The 27591-nt window shown below is 39.0% G+C and overlaps 1 protein-coding gene across 4 annotated transcripts in view; it reads left to right on the top strand.

The window, feature by feature from the left end:
* LOC150084203 (sodium/potassium-transporting ATPase subunit beta-like) overlaps nucleotides 1–27591 on the top strand; it is a 103409-nt gene that overhangs the window by 24556 nt on the left and 51262 nt on the right. For all 4 annotated transcript variants that reach the window (XM_090375097.1, XM_090375098.1, XM_090375095.1 and 1 more), the window contains exon 2: nucleotides 22507–22661. In XM_090375097.1, coding sequence (XP_090231223.1) covers nucleotides 22520–22661 — 142 coding nt within the window. In that variant the 5' untranslated portion in view covers nucleotides 22507–22519. The remainder of the gene's footprint in view (nucleotides 1–22506; nucleotides 22662–27591) is intronic.

The following is a 27591-nucleotide window of genomic DNA, read 5'->3' as shown; positions in this document are numbered from 1 at the left end:
TTTTAGTCCAGCTGTCATCGTGCGTCTTCAAGCTATGTGTTCTGCCCAAGTCCATATCAGTTCTTTAGTTTTGATAAGAATGTCCTTTACTTGAGTTTGCTGCCTAATCCATGCGTTTCTCTTCTTATCCAACAGTCTGATACCTAATATAATTCGTTCCATTCTTCACTGTGTAGTTTTCAGCTTCCCTTCCATTCTTTTGGTGAATGCCCAAGTTTCACTTCGAAATATGGCTTGTACAAATAAATCATCCACATACTCTCTCTCTCTCTCTCTCTCTGATCTATAAAGTATAAGGTATGGTCGTGTCAGACGGCCCGTGGGATTTCTCCCATCTCCGCGTGTATTCGCTGTATCGAGGACAGTACACTGTCAAGCCAGATACTTGAAAGTGTGTGGGCTGTGTCTGTGCAATGTGATGTGTTGTGCCCATTGGTTGTCCGACTTATTGGCCGCCTGGCCCCTGGTGGGCCCCGCCGTTGCCCATACCTCGCCACGTGGAGGCTAGCCGGGTGTGTCCAGAATCACAAGTTGCTCTGGCAGGTTCTGCCACCTAGTTTCCTGGGATTTCAGTGGCTAGAACCTTAAAAAAAAAAAAAAAAAAATCTACGCGTTTGACGTTAATTCTTAATGAGATTGCTGTTAGGAAATCGCTGGTTGGGGTTGAACGCTAGAGAGATGTGTTAAAAGGCCTAATAGCTCGGGCAAAATTTTGTTATTAAATTTAGACATGTGGGCTATACACTAGATGAAAGATAATAGTGGGAGGGAGGGGAAGCTGAAGACTGGAGAGTAGAAGTAAGGGGTCGATAGAGGAGATGATCCCTGCTAGGAAGTGTGGCATGCCTATGCCACACCAGAGGGAAGTTTGGATGGCAGGTGGGGAAGACGAAGAAAAGTTATCTCCCCTTGCCATGGATAGGGTATACAGGTACATTGGGGGAGGCTGAAGATTGGGGGGTGAAAGGCAGAAGTATGGGGACGATAGAGAAGGCGACCCCAGCTAGTCAATGAGGCAGGCCCATGCCTCACCAGGCGAAGAGATGGGTCGGCAGGGAAGAGAGGTTTGATTTGATTTGATTTTGATTTTTGTGGCGCAAAAACAAGGTTATAGTGCACCATGTAAAGGTTAAAATTCAAGAAAGATAAGACTAGTAACTTTTAAAAAGGTTACTTCGTCGAAAAGTACATATACAGGGTGATTCACTACCAGTGCAACAAACTTGCAGGAAGTGTAGGGGGCACAAAGACGAATCGGAATCACATAGCATTGCAGGGTGCGAAATGCCTTCGTCATGCGGTAGAGGACGTTGAACGGGAGGTCGCGTGAACAGCGATCCCGCTGGAAGTCAGCATTTGCGAACCGCTTCACGAGGCAGTAGGATGGACGAGTATTCAAACGTTGAACTGGCCGACATTCACCTCGCGTATGGAGCTGCGGACTGTAACGGGCGCGCCGCTCTGCGCTTGTACCAGGAACGCTTCCCGCACAGGCGTGCTCCTCATCATACGATTTTCGCACGTGTGCACAGAAGGTTAAGTGAGACTGGTTGTTTCACGAGAGGTACCATGAATCGAGAGCGAACGACGAGGAAGCCAGACAATTTTGAGGAGAATGTCCTACGTCTTGCAGAAGGCAGTACGAGTACTCGAGCGATAGGCCAACGATTGGGTATTTCCCAATCCACTGTATGGAGGATATTGTCAACAAACCAAATGAGTTCATACCCTCTGCAACGCGTCCAATCAATGGAGCCTGCGGATTATCCACTCCAGAGGACTTTTGCCTACTTGGTTTCTTCAACAGAAACGGTTCGCAAATGCTGACTTCCAGCGGGATCGCTGTTCACTCGACCTCCCGTTTAACGTCCTCTACCGCATGACGAAGGCATTTCGGACCCTACAATGCTATGTGATTCCGATTCGTCTTTGTGGCCCCTACACCTCCTGCAAGTTTGTCGCACTGGTAGTGAATCACCCTGTATATACAGACATATCAATAAATAAAATCAGTACAATGATAAAAGCAAATTGTATATTTCATATGAGTGCACATTTATTAATCGATTTTAAAAATTTAAAAACTGCTGACACGTTGTCATTGTCATTTAAAATCTTACTGAGTGTATATGGCTCAGTCAGATGGGTTAAAGCAGTAAAACGAGCATTTCTAAAACTGGTACAATCGCATAAAATATGTTGAACGGATAAAATGTTGTCGCATTGCTCGCACATAGGAGGGTCAGGGGAGAGAGGAAACAGAGCATGTCTCCTCTCTCTCCTGCCGGGGGTAGGGAATTAAAGATGAATAGAGTTAGGGTAGTCCATTTAGATCGCCATATAGGATTTGGCAGCGGAGCTGCTGGTGGACCTAGTCCGTTCCCAGCAGAGATCGGACCGAAGCGTGATCGTTCATGGGATGGTTCCCGTCCGTTCTAGTCTTTACAGTCAGTCTGCGCGGGTAGTACAGTGATATCGTCACTATCCTCCCCCACACCGGGTGGAAAAGGCCCGGGTTCGAATCCCGTCGATGACGCGAGGAACTTTAAAAGGCTTTTTTCAGAAAACTGGGGTTTTTCGTCCAGCAAACAGACAAATCGACCATAGAACACACGTAATTAACAGACATAAGACACAGATGAATTTAATTATTCGGGTGGCCTAAATGTAATAGTTTTTTTTTAGTCTTTACAGTCAAAAGGTCCAGGTTTGCTTGTCGGCGTTTGTGGGGTCTTTCTTATGTCATTTCCCATCCATGTGGTATTTGCGTCACTGTTGTTTATAAAGTCATTTCTCATTGATTCGACTTTAGATCCACTTCAGGGGTTAGTGCCTTGATCATCGGAGGCCATTGGGTTCCGGGCATCTTCTGTGGGACGATTGCCTTCGAGGTTCGTTCATCTCTCCCGGATCTAGTGTCAGCGGACTTCTTCCCCTTTCCAAAAGTGAAAACTGCCCTCCAAGGAAAGAGATTTCAGGAATATGAAGAAAAACGTAACCGCCGAACGAAATCATCTTTTTAGACGCCTTTTCTGACTCTTTTCAGAACTTTTAGAACTGAGTAATCAGGTGTCGATTACTTTGAATAAAAATAAAACCATTTTTGAGCTCCTTCACTTTGTGTTCTTTTTTATTGCACCAGCGAGGGAAACTTTATTCCCAAACCTTATATAACACATCTTAAAACTGTTAAAATTAGTAAATATATATTAGGCACTTAGCATATGTGCGTCTGCTGTCTTCACCAAAAAAATATATATATATATATTATGGCCACCCGGTAAGTTATTACATATACTCATGTGTATTGCGTCTGTAAATCGCGTGTATTCGCTAGTCAATTTACCTGTTTTGCTGGGCGAAAACCCCCATTTTCTGGGGAAAAAAAAAACACAAAACTTTTCCATCTACGCTGAGACGGACGAACTCATCCACAGAGTGAAAAAAAGCCCATAAAAGTTCCTCGCGTCAGCGAAAGGATCGAACCTGAGCCTTTTCCACTTGGTGTGGGAGGATGGTGATGATACCACTGTGCTACACACGCAGACTGTTGTCTTCACTAAGTAAGAACTTGGCTTTTAATGGATGAATTTACACTAAAATTATTTCTTTGTTCGTTCATTTGCATGCAATAACTCGACTCTCGCTGAATGGATTTTCTTGAAAATTTATATTTTACTCGTTTAGAGAACATGCCTGAAGTTTAGAGAACATGCCCCTAACGTGCCTGAAATGTAACGCACCGCGTTACATTTCAGGCACGTTAATTAGCCTATTAAGTATTGTTGTAAAATAGTGATAATAGCCTGTTAAGTATTGTTGCCTTTTTTGCGTACAGTGTAACTGTACGCAAAATACTTTTTATAGTATAAACTGTTTGAGTGGGCACGTGCCTGTATATTTTCCTTTGTGTACCTACCCTCTTGCAGCACGCATGTCACAAGTGCGTTATTGCATTTTAGAACCGATGAATATGACATGATGAACATTACTGATAAATAAGACAAACGAACGGCATTCCTGCGCTAGAATAATTTCTAATATAAGTAAGAATGAAATAAAATATAAATTTCAAATTATCCGTGTACATGTATTGTTAATTACTGGTCCTTTTCTCCTTCATTAGCTTGGATAATCGAGAGTGTACTGCATTTATTTATATTTCCGTTAGATATCCATAATTCTTCTTCGCATCAGACGTGTTTCTAATTCTTAGGTAAGCGTTTCTTCTGTGAAGAAACGCTAACGACTCTGGGTTTTGATATTATAATTTTTATGACTTTTTTAGTTTGTATAAAAAGATTTTTTATACAGTCAAAAAATATATATAAAAAAAAAACAAAAAAACGAGCATCTAACAAGCGTAACTTCTGAATTACTTAATTTTAAAACTAAGGCATGCTACGTGATCTGCGCCGGAAAAAAAAGTTAAAATATAAAATTTAGAATAAAATTAAATGATAAAAATTTCATAAGAATTTACCAGACATCTGAAGCTCAAAACAACTACACCCGAGTCCTGCCTCTCCAAATATCGTCCCCGTTATATTGAATTTATTCAGGGGCACGTTTATAAATATTGTTTGTTTCGGGCGCAAGTTATCTAATTCCAGCCCTACAGCGATATGTTCTTATGACTAATAGAGATTTCACAGCAAGGCAACTTACTTCAGTGCCTTCTGGATATACAGAAGCGCTTGTATCCAGGCATGCAGTCTATATGGCTTCGTGGTTTTGTGCACAAGATGCCTGTGATCTAATTAATAAAGTACAGAAACGAGCTATTTTGAGTTAATTAACTGGATCCTTGAGCAATAGGCCATGGTAATTTAATCAGGAGGCCTGACGTAGCCCAGTGGTCAGGAGCGACAGTGCATAGCACGCGTTCCTTGAGTGGACCGGAGTTCAAGCCCGTGACTACTAAATACGATAAATATTTGTATTGACGATTTATTGTAAACTCTACCGACTTGGTTGTCGTGCCGGAATATAAACAGAAAATTTATATTTAGTGGAATTCTCAATACGCTTTATTCTGTAGAGAATAGAGAACCAGAGTTCACCACTAACTTTGCAAGAAGAGACACATTTGGCAGAGGTAGTTTCATAGAGTGAGCAGAAATAACTGTCAGTAGCCTTACACATGAAGGCTGCCGTAGCCTAGTGGCCAGGCGCGCGGGTGCGTAAGTACACGTGCCTTGAGTGACCGGGGTTCAAGCCCGTGACTACTGAATACGGTGCTGTTTCTTGTATTCTATCTATCTTGTGAACTCCTCTGACCGTTTGGTCGTCCCGGAGTATAAACAGAAAATTTATTTATTTATTTATTATATTCCTGCAAGGAACTTTCATGGCTGTAAAGTATCGAGGTGAGATCCTTGAGCCTTATATTCGCCATTTTGCAGGAGCAATTGGCTCAGACTTTTAATAATGCTTATTCTCACAGAACTTTCCTACTGAACCAATGCTGTCAGAGGGAAAATAAATTTATAGTTGTGTGGAACTGCTAGCAAAGTCTCCCCAGATCTCAATCCAGTAGAATATGTCTGTAAAGCTGGACTGTCAGTCAAGTGCCTTTTGCGGAAACTTCACTGAATTTTTGTAAGTCTTTATGCAAGTGTAAGCTGATTGTTTTTGTTTTTTAATCTGATTCTGTGCCGAGCGATGCCAAAGAAACTAAGACAGTGAGGTGTAATTATATTTTGTCTGTAAATTACATGTATTGTATCACTGGTTTACCTATTTTTGTGGATGAAAAACCATAGTGGATCGCGCAATCCTCGACCCAGAACAATCGACTTCGCCACGGTATGATAAAACTCAGAAAAATTCCTCCTGCTCATGATGTAGTGCAAATCCAGCAGTAATAATCGTTGTTATGTGAGGCTATGAAAATTGATAACTACAGCACTAATTATTAGTCTCATTCTCAGCATGAGTCCACAGTACACCTGTGTTGCTACCCACGAAGGTCACATGTTTTAAGAGGGTATATTTTCATATAATGGATGGGACATTTTTGACCATTCATGAACTGATTTGCATAACTGTAATTTCAGATAAAATTTTGCACATCTGTGTGCTTTATTGGGTTGCATTGAAAGATTGTCTCGCTAACTTTTTGTGTTAATCAAATAAGAAGTTTTGATTCATTTGCGTTTACGGGTTCCCTGAGTCGATGTTCGCATGCTCGTAGTGTATTATGGGTGTTCTATGGTTGGTTTGCTATTTTGCTGGACGAAAAACCCGAGTTTATGGGAATAGGGAAGGGGATGTGCTGTCCTTGCCTGAGCTCAACTAACTTGGCCAGAGTGCGAAAAAAAAAAAAAAAAAAAAGCCCATGAAAATTCCTCTCATTTTTGGCAGGATTCGAGCCTAGGAAGGATCGGAATTGACCAATGAACCAGAGAAAACTGGAACCCGTTCGATTCGTCAATCAGGCGCAAACTAGCTAGCCAGAAGGATGAGCGCTGTGGGCTGTCCCAAGTCTGAGTTGCCCCTCTGAGGGGCATCGCTGGACAGTGCAGTGTTGAGTCAGTTTGGTGTGACATAAGCATAGGTAAATCAAAATTGAGAGTAGGAGTGTGCTATAGGCCTAATGACTCTGATGAGTATAATAAGATACTGTACAGGGAAATAGAATGGGCCAGTAAATCAGAGAGTCTTATAATGGGGGATTTTAATTTCCCAGATATTGACTGGAATTTGTGGGTTGGTCACTCACACACTAGCAAGGCTTTTGTGGATTTATTGGATGATTGTTTTCTACACCAGCATGTTCGGGAGGCAACTAGAGGGAGTAATACTCTTGATCTGATTATCAGTAGTGATTCTTCATGCATTAGGAATCTGCAGATAAATGAACCACTGGGTGGCAGTGATCACAGTGTGCTGAAGTGGGATTTACTCAAGGAGGTAACTACCATCAGAGGTAAAGGGAAGGGTTTTTGCTTTCGTAAAGGCGACTATGCTGGTCTGAGACAGTATTTAAATTCTATACAGTGGGACCAACTGATGATGTTACCAACAGCAAATTCAAAATGGGAAGCATTCAAGGAACTAATCTTGGAAGCTACCAGGCTTTACATACCAACCAAGAAATATTGTTCAAGGTTCAGGCCTAAATGGTTGTCAGATGAACTAATGAGACATATGGCAGAGAAGAAAAATGCATGGGATACATACAAATTAATGGGTGACGTGGAAGCCTATGATAGATATAAGTTGGTCTGTAACCAAGTCACAAAGGAGATTAGGCAGGCGAAGGCAGATTATGAGAAATCCTTGGCAAAGGATGCAAAGAAAAACAGAAAAGAGTTCTTTACCTATTTAAACTCAAGAAGGAAAGGGATGAATCAGCTTGGTCCACTGGATGTTGATGGTTCAACAGTTGAGGATCCAGCTCAGGTGGCTAACAATCTAAACGAGTATTTTGCATCTACATTCACACATGAGGAGTTATTCAGGAAGGGGAATGTCGTAGGTGAAGTAAACATTGGCAGTGAGCTAGATGATTTTCTAATAACTGAGAGGAAAGTGGAGGAGAAATTGTTGAGGATAAACATAAAAAAGGCACCCGGGGTGGATGGGATCTATCCAGTTATATTAAAGGAGGCAGCAAAGGAAGTAAGCAAACCCCTAGCCATAATTATGAGAGCTTCTTTGTACTCAGGGGAGGTACCCATGGACTGGAGATGTGCAAATGTAACCCCAATTCACAAAGGAGGATCAAAGGCTGACACAAGTAATTATAGACCTGTTAGTTTAACTTCGGTTCCAGGAAAATTAATGGAGGCACTGGTTAAAGAAGCACTGCAGGATCATCTGGACAAGAATTCAGTTATAGCTCAGACACAGCATGGGTTTGTTAAGGGCAGGTCTTGTCTGACCAATTTGATTGGATACTATGATGTAGTCACAAAAGAACTGGATGCAGAGAATAACTTTGATATTATATATTTGGATCTTAGAAAGGCTTTTGATACTGTTGCGCATGGAAGACTGCTGCACAAATTGGAGAAGTGTGGCATTCGAGGCAAATTGCTGCTATGGATAAAGGGATGGTTGAGTGGCAGAAGACAGAGAGTGGTAATCAATGGACACTGCTCAACGTGGACTAATGTTATTAGTGGAGTTCCTCAGGGTTCAGTGTTGGGTCCATTGTTGTTTTCTGTATTTATAAATGATATTGATGATGGTGTATCAGGCTTAATGTCCAAGTTTGCAGACGATACAAAGGTTGGCAGGGTTGTTAAGGACACTACTGATACTATGCTGCTGCAACAGGATCTGGAAAGGTTGAGCAGATGGGCTGAGAGGTGGCAAATGAAGTTTAACATTGACAAATGTAAAGTACTACATATGGGAAACAGTAACCCCAGATCAACGTATCAACTCTGTGGTACTACGCTGACAGTGGTAGAGAATGAAAAGGACCTGGGGGTAATTGTGCAGGCAGATATGAAGTTCTCTGAGCAGTGCAGACGAGCTGCAAGAGTAGCTCATGGTGTCTTGTCAATGATATACAGGAATTTTTCTAGCAGGGACAGGGATGTGATTATTCCCTTGTATAAGGCATTGGTCAGGCCACACCTTGAGTACTGTATACAGGTCTGGAGGCCTCATTTCAAGAAGGATGTAGAGCTGCTGGAACGAGTACAGAGAAGGGCAACAAGATTAGTGAATGGAACAAAGGGTTGCTCTTACGAAGAAAGGCTTAAGTTTTGCAAATTACAGAGCCTGGAGACTAGGCATCGCCGAGGTGATCTGATAGAGGTGTACAAGGCTTTGAATGGCTTGAGCATGCTCAATGCCGATGGAATTCTTCCTCTTGCTCAGAATAATCACCTGAGAGGGCATAAATTCAAATTGAGGAAGGACGGATGTCGGATAGATGTGCGGAAATTCGCCTTTAGCCAGCGGGCAGTTGGTTTGTGGAATAGACTTCCATCGCTTGTTGTTGAAGTTGATAGCCTAAACAAATTTAAGGCTCAGCTGGACAGGTATTTCGAACGAATTGAGGGGTGAAATGGGAGTAGTGGTTGTTTTTTTTTTTTTTTTTGGCTGATGCTGAATAAGCTTGCTTTCTTGCATCATATGCCTCTACTAATGCTCTCCCAAAAGAGCAAACAAACTTAAAGTTTCATTATAAAAGTGATTATAAAATTCTTTTAAATTGATAGAACCAGTTTTATAGAAGTTACCAGAACTAGAATTAAGCCATATTCAGTATATAAGCAATATATTGTGATAATTTTTGTAATTTTAGTTTAATTTTTAAGTGTGGGGGTTTAATTTTTAAGTGGGGGCATAAAAAGTGCTAATTTTTATATTTTTTATTATATACTTTACTTTTACTTAAATTATAGTTTAAACTGGTAAAAGGTATGCATGCATGTCACGAGTGACCGGGGAAATTGTTACTGAGAATTCACCTCTGAGTTACTGCTTTTTTTCTTGTACTGGACGTAGTCTTAGCTGGAGAGTCAACTGTAAGAAAAACCAGAAGTGTATTCTGTAAAAAAAGACAACAGAACCAGAGCATGTTTGCCAAATGCGATAATAAATGCCATGATTAACCAGATATCAGTTTTTAAGGTTAATAAAAGGTATATGTCCAAGTAGGTACTAATAATACTAATAGCCTAAAATATGAAAGAATTAATGACTTGATCAAGTAAATAAGGTCATTTTGGGAAGATGTGAAAAAAAAAAAAAAGGGAAAAATGTTCTTATGTTTACATTTCTGCCTCGACATGATAGACAGGAACATACGATGAAAGCCTTGTGGATTAACACTAGACCTGTGCGCTGTTATGAGAGGAAATTTTTCCTAGCGTGGTCTCTATTAATATAAGAAATTGATTTTGTGAAGATAGAACACATTTGAACAGAAGAGGTACAAGAGTTTCTAGTGTCACTGAGGAAGCTTTAAGAGTTCAGTTCAGCGAAACTGATAATTTCGAGAGCCATTGTAATCATGCAGGTTAATGAAATTGGCCGAAATCGCACTTGTTCCTTCCCTTCTGTTGGAAACCAGCATACATCGTTAGTATGACAGTGATGCAGGAAATCTTGGCATTGCGTCACATAGCTAGCGGTTGGATTTCCTCTTGAGGAACAACCCTCCAAGACAGAGTTTACTGTTTTCTTAAAGCAACTACGGCTTTGACTGGGACACAGTTCTAAGTTGCTATCTCTACTTTTCCCAGACATGCTGAATCAAATTATAATAGTAGTAGCCTTGGCTACCCCACTGAGTATTCCTTTCCTATATTGTCTATCACGACAGAAGTTATTGAAGTCAACATCTAGGTCCTGGACTCGAGATAGCATCTGCTGATGAAGAAGAAACCGGTCCAACAGATGAAAGCGTCTTTGCAGAGGACATAGCTGGGGGATTGCTCGTAGACGTGCCGGTGGGATCCTCCATACAGTTTTCCCAGAAGGGTGAGGAGATGAGACCGGTCATGAGTTTGACTGTTGTGACAAGCCTTCTTTCATTAATGAGCGACTTGAGCCTTGGGATGTTAAGTGCATTGGCCATATCGGTGGTCCGGAGCTGTGGAGGCAGGTTAAGTTTGTGGCACGCCCACTTGAGAAGCCAGTACTTTGATGAGAAAACTGGTTTGATGGTAGAAGGAGATGCAGATGCCCAAATCTCTGCAGCATAGAGAAGTGGCGGATACACTATTGTTGAGATGTATCTCACCATGTCTGTTACATGGTGCAGATGTTCTTACATATCCATCTGATCATCTCAGTCTGGTAGCTTTTGTAAGGATTACATTTACATGCTGGCCGAAAAGAAGCTTCGGATCGAAACTTATTCCTAGGTCAATGTGATGTTGGACAAGAGGGATGGGGGCTCCATTGAGGGTTGGACAGATTTTTGTTGGCTGTTTCTTTAATGAGAAGACCATGATTTCTGACTTCTTGGGATTGATACGCAGACCAAATTGTTTGAGGTAGATACATATTGAGGAGAGAGTGGAGGTTAGCTCTTCTGAGACTTAGTGAGGATTTTGGCTTGCTTTTATTGGCGTGAGTACCTTTAGATCGTCAGCATATACCAGGATATTTAACTTTTGGATTACCAGCGGAGTAATAAAGGCGGTGAAGAGGAGGCCAGAAAGCACTGCCCCTTGCGGGATTCCAACTGAGATTACTTTGCTGTATCGTGAGTTATCTACAGATAATTTGACTATTTGGTTATTCGGCAGAGATGTGAGGAAAGCTAAGATGTTGCCTCCTATCTGATCGTGCTTTTCTAGTAATTTTAGGAGAGATGGGATGTGCACGGCATCAAATGCAGATTCAATGTCTACGTAGGTGGCTGCCAGCTCGTCTCTGTTCTCAAAGGCTGTGAGGATTCTGTTAGTTGTTGCTAGAAGGTTGGTCACAGTTGATCTGTGTGAAAGTGCATAGTGGATTTGTGGAGGATTGTCTGGCAGGATTTGTGGAGGATCGGGAGCAGTATTTTTTCTAGCAGTTTCAATAGACAGGATGAATTTGAGATCGGTCTGTAGTGTTTCACAAGTGATGGAACTCTAATTTTTGGCCTTGGTTTGAAGAGGTATTCCTTCCATTGGTGTGGGAAACAGTGCTTTGAGAGCACTGAGTTAAAGATATGTAACAGAGGTTGCAGGATGTAAGGACTCAGGCCCTTAAGCATAAATTGCGGAATCCCGTCAGGTCCAGTAGTAGAAGCTGCTGGCAGTGAGTTGATGGCATTAATTAATTCTTGTCTCGATATTATTATGGCTGTCAATGGGTCAAAACTGGTGTCAGATGTTGGTAGCGAGGGCTGGTCTTCTGGGTTGCCAGTGGTGGTAAACGTAGTGATGTAGTCAAGCCAGCTTTGGGGATCAATTTGAGGGGGAAAACCTGAAGGGACTGTCCTTATATGGAACTTTCCCTATGCGTATAGTTCTGTCAAGGTACGATTTGATCGCTGTGGATTTCTGGCAGTTAAACTCAGCTCGAGCTCTAGAATAGGCAATTCTGTCCGTAACATTGTGAGACTGCTTCCATAATTTATGTAGATGTTGTTTAAGGTCGAATCGCTTCTTCAGGTCGTGGGGCACCAGGCTTTAGAGTAAGGGGAAATTATGATCTTTCTTGTGGCCGCATAGCTTGTTAATTTGTAAGGAGGGTGACGGCTATCTGGACATCACATGAATCGAGGATTGACCGAGGTATAAACGACGCTGCCTCGATGCATCTCGGTATGTTTAGAAATGTAGGGCTGGCATGTGACATGGTTTTGTTCTGCCGATTTGGAAGATGGCGATTAGTTGGTAATTGAAAAAGCGTTAAAAGTGCGTCATGGTCAGAGTTGAGCACCGTCTGTAGGGTTTTATCGATGATGCATGGTATGGAGGCTAGTATTAGATCAAGTTGGTTAGGCACACAAGTTGGGAGTTCGCTGACAAGGCAGAGATCTGCAGTAAGAAGGTGAGAGAGGAACAGTTGCTTTAGGTTATTCAGTTGAGGGGGAAGATTGAAGTCACCACATATGATGCTTACAGTGGCCGGTTGCAGCTGGTGCAGGATCCAGTTTGCTACTTCAAGGATAAGGTCTTGAGATGGTGATGGGGGCACATAGACTACAGTCACTTGAAGTACGGTAGATTGGTACTTGAGTTTGACAGAGGTAGCTTCAAAATCTTGCGATTCACTTGAAATGGTAGAGATCAGTATGAAGAGGCTCTGTCTATAAAAGATGGCGGTACCCCCTCCCCTCCTGTTATCTCTCGATGTAAAGGCAGACCCGCATGCAGCTGGGACGGTGATCGCAATACATTCTCGACGGGGTTCTAGTCACGTTTCTGTGATGCAGAGAAGATCAAAGTTTGCAGATAGGAGTAACTGCTCTAAGGCGTTGATTTTATTTCTGATGCTGTGCACGTTTTGGTAAAGTAGCTGAAGCGTAGCAGTCATAGGAATTCTTACCAAGGTTGCTGGCCTATAATATTTATTTATCAGTGGCTTATGGTAGAGTGATTTGTGATCCTGGTTGGGACAGTCATGTCCATTTGGTTCGGAGGTGGCATGCATGCAGGAGATGAAGAAGATTGGTGTTTACTAGGGGATGCTGGATATGACTGAATGCACTATGATCATAGTGCGACTGAATGCACCATGGTCATATTCTCGGCCTGGCAATTATTGTATCTTTACGATAATTGCCAGGTTTTGGTTAGTTAATCTTAAAGGTTAGTTAATCATAAAGATTAGTATGAAGTTTAGTTTGCTGGTCCTTTGGTTAGTTAATAATAATCATAAAGATTAACTAACCAAAGGACCAGAAAAAACCGCAAGAAAGCCTGAAAACGTTGCAGCTGTGAGAGACACGTTTCACCAAAATTCTTTTCGCTCCACACGGAGATTCAATCATTAGAAATCTGATGATCACGCTGCCGAATTTTACATTTGGACTTTCACTTTCGTCGCTACAAGATAGCACTCTCATGGAATTGAGTGTACATGATAAAGCTGTGTGTCTTTAGTTTCCCCGAGATTTACAATGATTGTAACATCAAATTTAATTAACCTTTGAATGATAGGTGAAGCAAACTTCCACTTCCGTGGTGCTGTAAATAAAGATACTTTTGATATCGGTCCAAAAGAAATCTGCAACAGATCGACAAAAACTGCTGCACAAGTCATGGAATTACACGTTATTTGGTATTTATGCCCATTATTTCTTTGAGGACGATGCTGGTAATTCTGTCATTGTAAATTCTGAGCGTTATGAATCCATGCGAATTTTTTTTTTTTAATTTTTTTTTATAGCCCCACAGCTTCAGAATTAAGAGTTAGTGTGGTTCTAGCAGGAAGGGACAACTGCCCACACAGCATGTGTAAACATGAATTTGTTGTTCCAGCTGTTTGGCAACCACATAATTTTTTGTTACGCTTGGCTGCAGTGGCTGCCCAGCTCACCTGATCTTTCTGTTCTTGACTTCTTTTGTGGGGCCATCTCAAGAGAAAAACTTTACCCCAACAAATCCCAAACAGTTGCTGAATTGAAAAAGAGAATGATGGAAGAGATTCAAGCAATTGATAATGCCACGAGAGTTTGTGCAGTGCAGAATGTCAAAAGAAATCAAGAATGGACACTTATTATTATTATTATTATTATTAATAGCCATATGGTACAAGGAAGCCTGAGGCTTATGCTGCACCAGCCAAAAAAAAAAAAAAATTCCCGAGTTACCCTGAGAGAGAAAGAGAGAGTAGAAAGGAATCACCAAGAAAGAGAAGAATGGTGATATCCAGCTCAGGACCCTGGGTTTGCCAAGCCCATACTCACCAGATGTGAGCCCCTGGACTTAAGTGATGTTATTTTTAAAACCAAGTAGCTAGCAAAAATGGCTTTTGACTTTACTTAAATAATCTTTATTAAATATTTCTCATTATGGAATTATAATAAAGATTTAGCAAATGTGTCAGTCTGCCATGCTTTGTATAAAATAATAGCTGGAAAACAGAAATCACTGGCCTTCCATGTTGTGTGGAAAATGCCTGGGTTCAAATCCCATCATAGGGAGGAACTTTATTATTAGCATTAGCATTAGCATTAGTAGAGGCATTTGATGCAAGAAAGCAAGCTTATGCAGCATCAGCCAAAAAAAAAAAAAAAAAAAAACCACTTCCATTTCACCCCTCTGTTTGTTCAAAATACCTGTCCAGCTGAGCCTTAAACTTATTTAGGCTATCAACCTCCACCACAAGGGATGGAAGTCTGTTCAACCAACCAACCACCCACTGGCTAAAGGCAAATTTCCGCACGTCTATCCTACATCTGTCTTTCCTCAATTTGAATTTATGCCCTCTCAGGTGATTTTTCTGAGCTAGAAGAAGAATCCGATCAGCATTGAGCATGCTTAAACCATTCAAGGCTTTATACACCTCTATCAGATCACCTCGCTGGTGCCTAGTCTCCAGACACTGTAATTTGCAAAACTTAAGCCTTTCTTCGTAAGAGCACCCCTTTGTTCCATTCACTAATCTTGTTGCCCTTCTCTGTACTCGTTCCAGCAGCTCTACATCCTTCTTGAAATGAGGCCTCCAGACCTGTATACAGTACTCTAGGTGTGGCCTGACCATCACCTTATACAATGGAATAATCACCTCCTTATCCCTGCTGGAAAAATTCCTGTATATCATTGACAATACTCCATGAGCTACTCTTGCAGCCCATCTGCACTGCCTGCACAACCACCCCCAAGTCCCTTTCATTCTCTACCACTGTCAGTGTAGTACCACAGAGTTGATACGTTGCTCTGGGGTTGCTGTTTCCCATGTGTAGTACTTTACATTTATCAATGTTAAACTTCATTTGCCACCTCTCAGCCCATCTGCTCAACCTTTCCAGATCCTGTTGCAGCAGCATAGTGTCAGTAGTGTCCTTGACAACCCTGCCAACCTTTGTATCGTCTGCAAACTTGGACATTAAGCCCGATATACCATCATCAATATCATTTATAAATACAGAAAACAATAATGGACCCAACACTGAGCCCTGAGGGACTCCACTAATAACATCAGTCCACGATGAGCAGTGTCCATTGATTACCACTCTGTCTTCTCCCCCTCAACCACCCCTTTATCCATAGCAGCAATTTGCCTCCAATGTCACACTGCACCAATTTGTGTAGCAGTCTTCCATGTGCAACAGTATCAAAAGCCTTTCTAAGATCCAAGTATATAATATCAAAGTTATTCCCTGCATCCAGTTCTTTTGTGACTGCATCATAGTATCCCATCAAGTTGGTCAGGCAAGACTTCCCCTTAACAAAACCATGCTGTGTCTGAGCTATAACTGAAGTCTTGTCTAAATGATCCTGCAGTGCTTCTTTAACCAGTGCCTCCATTAATTTTCCTGGAACAGAAGTTAAGCTCACAGGTCTATAATTACTTGTGTCAGCCTTTGATCCTCCTTTGTGAATTGGGGTCACATTTGCACATTTCCAGTCTATGGGTACCTCCCCTGAGTCCAAGGAAGCTCTCATAATTATGGCTAAGGGTTTGCTTACTTCCTTTGCTGCCTCCTTTAATATAACTGGATAGATCCCATCCACCCCGGGTGCCTTTCTTGTGTTTATCTTCAACAGTTTCTCCTCTTTACTCCCAGTTATTTCAAGATTCTGTAGCTTACTGCTAGAGTTGAATACACCTCTGGCATTCCCCTCGCTGAATAACTCCTCATGTGTGAATGTCGATGCAAAATATTCATTTAGTTTGTTAGCTACCTGAGCAGGATCATCAACACTTGACCCATCAATATCAAGTGGACCAATCTGATTCATCCCCTTCCTTCTAGAGTTTACATAAGTAAAGAACTCTTTGCTGTTTTTCTTTGCATCCCTTGCCAAGGATTTCTCGTAATCTGCCTTCGCCTGCCTAACCTCCTTTGTAACTTGGTTGCATATCAACTTGTATCTGTCATAGGCTTCTGTGTCATGTGTTAATTTGTATGTATCCCATGCATTTTTCTTCTCTGCCATATGCCTCATTAGTTCATCTGACATCCATTTTGGCCTAAACCTTGAACAATATTTCTTAGTTGGTATGTAAAGCCTAGTAGCTTCCAAGATAAGTTCTTTGAATGCTTCCCATTTTGAATTTGCTGTTGGTAACATCATCAGTTTGTCCCACTGTATAGAATTTAAATACTGTCTCAGTCCATCGTAGTCGCCTTTACGGAAGCAATAACCCTTCCCTTTACCCCTAATGGTAGTTACCTCTTTGAGTAAATCCCACTTCAGCACACTGTGATCACTGCCACCTAGTGGTTCATTTATCTGCAGATTCTTAATGCATGAAGAATCACTGCTGATAATCAAATCAAGAGTATTACTCCCTCTAGTTGCCTCCCGAACATGCTGATGTAGAAAACAATCATCCAATAAATCCACAAAAGCCCTGCTAGTGTGTGAGTAACCAGCCCCCAAATTCCAGTCAATATCTGGGAAATTAAAATCTCCCATTATAAGACACTCTGATTTACTGGCCCACTCTATTTCCCTGTACAGTTCCTTATTATACTCATCAGAGTCATTAGGCCTATAGCACACTCCTACTCTCAATTTTGATCTCCCAATGTTTATGTCACACCAAACTGACTCCACACTGCACTGTCCAGCGATGTCGACTGGCTTCACTTCCTTGGTTTTTATGTGTTTCTTAACTAATAGCATAACACCTCCCCCCTTCCTATCCTGTCTATCCTTTCTGTAGACGTTGTACTCCCCAAATTGCAGTTCCGCATCCCTTATATCTGTGTGACACCACGTCTCTGATATCCCAACAATATCTGCCTTCGACGTTTTGAGCAATACCTCAAATTCATCAAATTTATTTACTAAACTCCAAGCATTGGTGTACACGCAACTATACCTGCACCTGTTTCTATTCTTAGCTACCCTAACACAACCCATGTGTTTACTTGTACCGCAATGGCTCCCAGCAGTCTCTGAAATACCATGCATCTTGTTTTTCAGGCTTCTGCTCATTCTAATAGAAGCAGTGCAAGAATCTCTTTCACCTCTGCCAGTGGCTACTGTCAATCTATTGGTCTTTGTCTCCCCCCAAGCTAGCAGTTTTCCGACCCACCTAACACTGCCTCGATAGCATCAGCAAATATTCTTGCACCCTTTCTATTTAAGTGTATCCCATCCCTGTAGAAGCAATCTCTCCTGTTAACAAGTACAGTCCAGGCTGAAAAAAATTCTACCCCTTGAGCCTTGCACAATCTTTCCAGGGCCGAATTGATCGACAAGGCTCTCATCATATACTCCCTCCTATCGTGTCTGGGCAGAATTGCAGACACTTTCAAATTGAACCCTAAAATTCAACCCTAAAAAAGAGAATGATGGAAGAGATTCAAGCAATTGATAATGCCATGAGAGTTTGTGCAGTGCAGAATGTCAAAAGAATTCAAGAATGGACATTAAGTGATGTTATTTTTAAAACCAAGTAGCTAGCAAAAATGGCTTTTGACTTTACTTAAATAATCTTTATTAAATATTTCTCATTATGGAATTATAATAAAGCTTTAGCAAATGTGTCAGTCTGCCATGCTTTGTATAAAATAATAGCTGGAAAACAGAAATCACTGGCCTTCCATGTTGTGTGGAAAATGCCTGGGTTCAAATCCCATCATAGGGAGGAACTTTATTATATATTTATTTATTCATTATTATTAACATGGCTGAGTTAGTCAGTGTCAGACAGACATTGCATAGTTTATTTTCCTGAAACTTGGAGTTTTTTGCTTAGCATGTGTACAAACTTATTGAGGGGTGCATGCTGTTATGTATTGGTGCCTTTATTATATTGTTGTGGCCAGTGCTTTTTTTGGGATGGTATGGCATACTGGCACCTTTATTAACAGTGATGTGTGACACTTGGATGCAGTACACTTTTGAAATTTGTAATATTCTGTAAATTTGTTTTCACGTTTACTTGCTGTTCAAATAAGTTTAAAGTTATTTAACGAAATTTGCATTTTTCGTTGGCTATTGTTAAGATATTTTCTATATAAAACTTTATAACCATTTTTAGAATTCTAAATTACTCAGTCAGACCTCTGTTTAACGAACTCCTTTTATAGTTATTTTTTTAAAAATTCCCCTTGGAAACATTTAAAATACAGTAGTTTCCATTGAGGAAAGAAAATTCATATAACGAACGGATTTAGGACAGACTTAAACTGTTACACACTGTTCACATTTCTGGCCTTCAGTATTGCTGCATGAATTAAGAGGATTACCATTCTACAACTTAGTGGCACTCATAAAACCTATCCGACCACCTGTTCCACATATGGAGAAGTCACGCTGGTCAACAGTGAGCAAATCAAGGGGTAGTCCTGATGCCGACAATGGGCTTTGGTCAACCTTCTACTGCCGTGGTGTCCAACTTTTACCAGTACAGGGGCGATATTCAAAAAAATTCCAAGTTAGATTTCTTTTGCAGGCCGCGCTGAGTGATTCGAGAAACATTAGTGTGTTACATTTCCATATCTTGTTTCATGTAAAAGTAAAATTGAAAATTTTATTAAGTACAATACACAATTGCATTTATTGAACAAAACATTTAATGAGAAAATTTTTTTGATAATTAACAAAATTTAAAATGGTGTTTTAGTTCACTTTCCATGCAGGCTGTAGGTTGGACACCACTGTGAATTGACTGTAAGCACCCCGTTCAAGAACTAGGAGAGTGATTTTCTTTTACCCCAACAAATAATTATCTGTTGTTTCACGGAAGTGCATTATCCACATTTTTCTGTAAATTTTCTCCATCTCTGTTTACATGCTCACAGTACCTGAATATCTGAATGACATCGACATTTTGAACAGTTTCAAAAAAAAAAATAAATAAATAAAAGAAAAAAAATTCAAATTTAAGAACTAGTGAAAATATTGATGAGGAGAGAAGGAAAATGAGGACAACGAAGGTATTAAACTTTCTAAACATGAAATGTTGGCATTTGGTGGAAATGAAATTAGAAAATTGTCAATTAGGTTACAGTTAAATGATAGAGATGCAATTTGTGGATTTCGGGGATACTTAATTGAAAAGACGGTTTCGGAAGAATTGAAGCATTTGATGAATGCTCTGAGTATGATACCAATTTCATTGAGTGAATGTGAATGAGGATTTTCACAAATGAATCTGATCACCAGCTTCGTTGATGACAAAAACAATTTCTTCACTACTATTTCTTAAAATTGTAAACTCACCGGTGACACACTTCGATCCAGCTATGTCGATCCGTGGCTGCTTTGGAAACATCATTCAGCAACAGACACAAACAGAAGAAAAGAAGTCGGCATAGTGTGTCAGATGAGAATTTAATAAAAATTTGGATTTACAAAAACTTTATTATAAAATTATTATTACTTATTTTACTCACATTATGCTTATTTTTTTATACACTGGTGTTCAAAGAAAGTGCATCACCTAGGAATTTCACATTTCTAACCCTTTTTCACAATGGTATGTTACTTTAATGACTAGCATCACAAATAGAATTATAAACAAAAGATATTTATTAATAGTTAAGGCAAAGCTAAGTGATATTTGGCAGGTGCTCTCCAAATATTCCAAAATGAGCATTTGCAACCTTTATACAACACTTTTTGTAAACACGACAATTTAGTTGAACCGCCTCTGGCCCTGATGACAGCAGCACACCATCGAGGTATTGACAAGATTAATTTCTGAAGATAATTAACTGATAGTTCGTGGTTCCAAACATGAATTATGGCTTTCTGAAATTCACGAAGGATCTTTGGTTTCTTTCTGGCAACTGCAGATTCCACACAATGCCAACAGTTCTCTATAGGATTCAGGTCCGGGCTGTTTCCTGGCCAGCTAAGAGTTGTAATGGACTGTTCTTCCAACCATTTTTTCACCTGTAACAAATGTAAACACATTACTGTCAAACCTCTAATGCAGAAATGAAGCTAAAGTAACTACAGAAGTGCCTACTTACACTTTTCGCCTAATGCCAAGGAGCAGAGTCCAGAAAGATGTAGTTACTTGGCAGGTCGAAATGGTCTCTAATGCTTGGCAGCAATTTGCCTTCCAATATAGCCAGGTATCCATTTGCATTTACGGAACCTTTTATAAACTGCAGGTGACCTACTCTGTGATAAGAAATGCACTCCCATATCATTTTGCTGGTAGGGAATTTCACTGTAGACACCATACAGTCTGGATGGTATTCTTCACCACCTTTATGGCGAATCGTTTGTCTCCCATCAGAGCCATGCAGGTTAAATTTGCTCTCATCCGAGAAAATAACTGACTTCCATTGCTCAGGGGTCCATTTGACATACTCCTTACACCAAATTAATTGGGCCTTTTTCATTTTTTGTGAGGAGGGGCTTCTTCTTAGGATGACGTGCTACAAGTCCATTTTTGAAGAGCCATCTACTGACTGTTACTGTACTTGCTACCACCCCTGTATGTTCTTCCCATTCTCTTTTCAGCTCAGACAAAGAAGCTTTATGGTTTTTAAGGCATAAGTGTTCAAAACGTGGTCCTGTTTTGATGTAGAGACTTGTTTGTGTCCAGTTCCTTTTTTCCTATTAGCAGAACCAGTATTCTTGAGTTTGGAAAGGAATCTACTTACTGTTGACTGATTACAAGACACTCTATAAGCAATGTGACGGGAAGAATATCCTTCCTCACGTAAAGCAACAATAGGACTCTTTCTTCATGGCGTCAACTGCATGTAACTCGCCATCCTGACACAAGCAAGGAATGACTGCAACTCTTGCAGAGTGTGCCTATATAGCTGAAAGTAAGAGCTGATGCAATATTACGTCATCACCTACATGTGTCAATCTTATCCGATGCAATCTGTAAGAAATATTGCTATATGCTTACGTTATTCTGACGAAAATTACAATTTAAAGGGGTAATGCACTTTCTTTGAACACCAGTATTTATTTATACTTGAATAATAAATTTATGCTTAATAAACTGTGTGTTAATATACTTAATTTGTTGTTGTTATTCCATAAACATTACTACTAACGTAACAATATCAGGAAAAAAATTTTTAGAGTACTTTTCATATCCTTTTAATTTTAAATTTTTGCTGATAGCAAAGAAAGAATGAGTACTGGCACCTATATTTTTACAAAAAAAAAACATTGGTTTTAGCCTTTGTGCACCACACTAACTAATAAAATAAGGAAGATATATAATTGTAAAGTACAGAGAAAATGAACAATAAAATTGCCTTCAGCTCTTTCAATTATTTTTGTGCTCTTTAATGTCATACATAATGGAAGAGTTGATATTAAATCGATTCATGATAAAATTGATTTTTGGAAATTTTATACAGAACTTTAGCCCAGTTCAAAACCTTGATTTAGCCTCCCGAAGCAGTCTTTGCTGACATGGAACTCACACCAAGATAAGATTTGACAGTTAAACTCTGAAAATTAGGGCATTTAAGTTTCTTCACATTATTTATGGTATATTATAAATGATAAATTAATTATTCCCAGATATCGAATCACGCAACAAAAATTGAAAGAAAAACCACAAAAGTTGACGAATTACAGAATTACTTTTGACTTACAAACAGGAGTGGACTGGAAACTTTTTTTAAGAACACCTCATAAAGGATGGGATTATGATAAAAATGATAATTAATCACAATTCTAAATTATGCTTCTTCTCATTAACCGTATTTAAAATCATTAAGACCAACATCTAAACTGATGCTCAAAAATTTGGGGAAATTTTACCAAATCCAAAGAAATGCAGAAATAACAGCTTCAGTGCCCAGTATCCCTGGCCAGTGTTTACCTATTTATAAATATCATAAACACTTTGGAGAGCAGTGTGTAATGTTATGAAAGATGTTTGCCACTTTGCAAAGCAACATCAGGACATTATGGTTTTTATTGATTGTTGGCATGTATTTATTTCATTTAGCAATGATTGCAAACCATTCATATTTGATTTCAGCTGTCCAGAAGGAATGCCCTACAGTAATAGCTATAAAGTGACAGAACTGCCACCCACTATTCAGACTGCTTTTTCCATTCAAAATCATTCAACACCACACCACGACATCCATCATCAAAAGGAAAGTAAATGTAAAAAGTATTTCTCCTGTGCTTGTAAGTTTGTGAACTTGGTTATTTTGTCTATATATATATATATATATATATATTTTTTTTTTTTTTTTCAAAAAGAAAACTTTTTTTCTTTAGGATATGTAAATTAATTTTTAACTAAATTCATGTTAATGTGAAAACTAATATTCTACATGTGGAAATGTTATGTGCCTTTTTTTTTTATTTTTTACTGTTCAAAGCCTGTTAATGGAAAAAATGTTTTCTGCTAATGAGAAGTTTTATTACACAGATTTTTTTTCTCATAAGTGGCCAACTTTTGAATATTGAACTGTTTTTAAGTGTCACTGCTCTTTCAGTGATACTGCCACTTTATGAGAGAAATGTGGTTCCTGAAAATATAAAAAAAATGTCTTATGAAAATATAAAAAAATATGAGCAATTGAAGGCACTAATTTCATTATTATATATATTTAGCTGAACTCTTTTGCCAGTGTTGAACTAACAATAACCACTTGCTCTCTGTTGAGGTGATAGACTGCTCAAGTAGCCATCAAAGGTTAATGCTGAAGCACTTGCAGCAAAAGAAAAACACTGAGTATTGCATGCAGCACTCAATAGTTGGGAAAAAAGCAAGAAATAGTTTAAAATGGTGTACTTAAATATTGTATTATTCTTTTATAATAATGGATAATTAGAAAAAATAATACCTTTAGAAACAGCAGTTTCTTTTTACCCCCCCCCCCCAAAAAAATTATTTCCTTTCAATATACAATGTTGCAGAGCAAACAGAATTGAAGCGAAAACTTAAATAAATTATGTATGGGCCAGCTAGCAGAATTACATTTTGTTTTTCTTACATTAAATGCTGACATGCAGGATGGAGATTTAGAGCAATAAAAATTATTACTGCATTTAAACTTTGAAGTAAACAAGTAACATAAAATGTGTGAAGTTGTTTTAGAATTAAGGCACATTTCTTTCTGTAATTAATTTTTGGTATGGGAAAGTTCATTTGAAGGTTGTAGGATTGTCTGTTGTTGTTTAAAAGTATCACCACCTGTTATAAGTATAGTTATAACTATAGCTTATACTTAAGTTTTTGCTTTTTGCCGATTTCATCCAAGTTTAGGGGGTGGAATAAAGGGACAAATGTATAAAATTAATTTTTAAGTACCAGCCAAGCTCCTCATAGTTTGGCGAATCTTTGATTTCCAAAAATTTTTGGCAGAGTTATTGTTTGGCAGGGTATTGTCAAAAGAGCTTTCTTTTGTTAACATCTTGATTTGTGAGCCAATGAATATTCCGTCTGTTGTTTTTGCAACACTAGGTCCATGAAGTTTTTATTTTGAGTATCGAAACTGCATTCTTTGTTGTGCACTTTCATTAAGTTCTCAAAGTTCTCATCAAATTAAGCTTAATTTGATAAGAAGAGGTGCAAAAGAATGTTTTCCCTATCAGCCCATGGTGGGTGGTAAAGGTTCTTCTGTCCAGAAATATATTATGATTGAGATTACCAGTTTTTGACAATATAATGTGAACCCCTTGATCTGCTGTCCCATTCAATAAGAAACAATAAAATTTTGTGAAACCAAGTTGTAAAACCAGTAGTTTTCAACCGGGGTGTCACGGCACCTTAGGGTGCTACAACAACATTCCAGGGGTGCCACATAATTTGGGTTTAAGTTACTTAAACTTATTATTATTTTTTAAAATTTATGTTTATTTCATTATAAAAAGGTGTACGGTATCTTTTTAATTTTGTGGTGATCTATAATTGATCTTTACTTAGTACCTCTATATAAAGAATAAAATTATATACTGTATATATATATAATTTGTATTATGAAATGTAATTTTTATAATTATATTATTGTAATAAATATCATATAACATATATATTTTTTAATATTATATCTATACACACACACACACACACACACAGAATCAGATCCAACAGGCAGAGTAGGGGTGCCGTAAAATAAAATAAATTACTTAGATGTGCCATTATTAAAAAAAAGGTTGAAAACCACTGTTGTAAACCCATCAGTCTGCAGTTTAGATGGTGACCCTGGCTCAGCAACCTTGAAAATAAACTCTTCTATGGGGTGTGTTATGCTAATCCACAAGGATGATTGGGTAGCATATACAGTGAGGGTGTGTTATGCTAATCAACAAGGATGACTGGGTAGCATATACAGTGGGGGTGTGTTATGCTAATCAACAAGGATGATTGGGTAGCATATACAGTACTGTACAAATGGGTTATTTTAATTTTTTGTAACTGACTAGAGAAGTGGTGCATTACATAATATACAGGATAAACTATATAGGATTTTGCATTATAATCATTATTGGATCATATGCTAAAAAATTTTATTGAAAATTAAAGTCAGCTTACTTATAATATCATTAACCCTAGATTGGTAGCAAGCCTAAATCTTACTCACATGGTTCTTAGAAATTACCCTCACCTCTTTTCATTTACATCATTTTACCTCTCCCATATTGTCTATGACAATATGGAATTTCTTCTCAAAAAAGTAATTACATAAGATATAAATGGAACATCTATAGTGATCTAAAAGTAGCCGCACTTTTTAATCTTCTCAAAAAAGTAATTACATAAGATATAAATGGAACATCTATAGTGATCTAAAAGTAGCTGCACTTTTTAATCTTCTCAAAAAAGTAATTACATAAGATATAAATGGAATATCTATAGTGATCTAAAGTAGCTGCACTTTTTTCGAGTCCAGAAATTTAGACAGCAACCTATGCAGAATGCAATCTCTTGCACACATCATCAAATTCACTCTCCAGTTTTAGGGGTGCTGAGTGAATTGTATCAGGTATAATTAGCCATTTTCCTGGAAGTGTTTGTGTAAACTATAAAGTGAAAGCTTGAAAATACTCAAATATAGTGCGGGAAACTGCTAAGAAGTCAGGCTCTGGAAACTATACAATGTTGTTAAGTATTTACATTCAAGAAAGTCAGATTTTGACATCACAATTATATCGAAGCTACAAATGAAGCAACAGGAGTTTGCTTACCCAGTGGTGCATTATCCTATAAGCAAAAAAGGCAGCTGCCTATGGCCCCAATCAGAGGGGAGCCCCAAAATCATTTGTTTCAAAAACTCATTGCTGTTTTTCACTAATATTTTTAAGTGATTTTTATCAGAAACTGAACTTTCTACTTGCCAAGGTCAATGAACTTTACTTGAAGATTAATTTGAAAATTATGTTTTTTTAAAAAAATGGTTTACCAATTTTGATGAAATTTTATATTTAGTTCTTCCTTAAATAGTTGAGTTAATTAAAAAAATAATGACTGCCTTGTATGTAACCGGTGCTGCTGGCATCCTTATGCTTAAGGCAGTACAGTACCAGGGAGAAGGTAGCCACAATTTTATCAACCAGTCTTGAGTCCAAGCAGAACTGAAGTGCAGCAGAATAATTCAGAAGTTTTTGATTTTAAGTATAAGAAACATAAAAAATAAGTTTAAGAACATTAAATATTGAGTGACAGAAGAACACGGAGAGCTGAACTAAGTTCAGCTCTCCATGTTCTTCTGTCACTCAATATTTAATGTTGATGGGGCCCCCTTTTTCTTTAGATGGGGGCCCCCAAATTCCATTTTGCCTTGGGCCCCATGAAGGTATAATGTGCTACTTTGCTTACCTTCCTTTTAAGCATTAAAGGAAAGTAAGTAAGTAAGCTACAGAATGTTGAAGGAAAATAAAATTTTCTATTACTACTGGTAAAAATAATAACCACGTTAAAAGAATAGTAGTATTTGCCATATAGTTAAGAAAATAGAAATTACGTGCTTCCCTCCTCATATAGGTAACTACTCAATTGACCTTTGAATTTATCCAAACTGTCAGTCTCAAATATTTGTGAGGACAACTTCTTCCAGCAATCAACAACTTGCTGGCCAAAAGAAACTTTCTACAATCTAATCTAAACCTCAATCCCTGTAATTTGAATTTATGGCCCCTAGTTCTAGAATTCTTTATAACAGTGGGAATTTCACCCTCATTCATTTTACTGATCCCTCTCAGAGCCTTATAAACCTTACCACAGAGCCAAATTCTGTAGCCCACATAATCAAGTCTTTTCTCGTATGGTCATCCTTTTGCTGATCTCACCATTCAAGTTGCCTGTTTTTGGACCCTTTCACGAAGCTCAACATCCTTTTTCCTTACTTGAACACAGTATTCCAAATGTGGTGGTCTTACAATTGCCTTATATAGTGGGATTATGACCTCCCTATCTCTACAGAATAAGTTCGATAAATCATCAATAGGACACCATGGGCTTTCCTGGCTGCCTGTTTACACTGCTCAGAAAATTTCATATTTGCCCGTGTCATAACTCCCAGATCCTTTTCTTCCTACACTATTTTTAATTCAACCCCACCAAGTGTATACTTTATTTGGGGGTTGCTATTCCACAAGTGTAAGACCTTGCATTTAGTTGCCACCTCTCTGACCGTCTTTGAAGTTTGTTTGAGTCATCTTGGAGGAGTGCTGCTTAGCACTGATCATTAACAACTCTACCAATCTTTGTGTCATCTGCAAATTTTGACATCATGCCCTCTACTCCTTCATATCATTTATGAAAATGAGAAACAACAGTGGTCCAAGAACCAATCCTTGGGGATCCCACTCCTAATGTTATACCAATCTGAAGAATATCCATTAATCATAATCCCTTACCTTCTTCCCTGCAGCCACCCAGCAATCCATCTTAGAATCTTTCCAGTAATCCCAACATGTTCTAGCAGGCGCCTCCGTAGCCAGGTGGGAAGGAGCAGCAGTGCATAGCACACGCTTCTTGATTAGACCGGAGTTCAAGCCCGTCACCACCAAATACGGAGGATGCGGAAAGGTCAGGGAATAACCACCGCATATCCCAGAGCAATATGGCCTTAGTTGCTAATGCTCCTAAAAACCAAAACAACAACAA

This window comes from Mastigoproctus giganteus, chromosome 6 (assembly GCF_048544385.1).
Source record: "Mastigoproctus giganteus isolate SK-2022 chromosome 6, ASM4854438v1, whole genome shotgun sequence".
In the NCBI taxonomy this organism is placed as follows: Eukaryota; Metazoa; Arthropoda; class Arachnida; order Uropygi; family Thelyphonidae; genus Mastigoproctus; species Mastigoproctus giganteus.
Note: the sequence above shows the minus strand (reverse complement) of the source record. Positions and strands in the feature narration are given on the sequence as shown.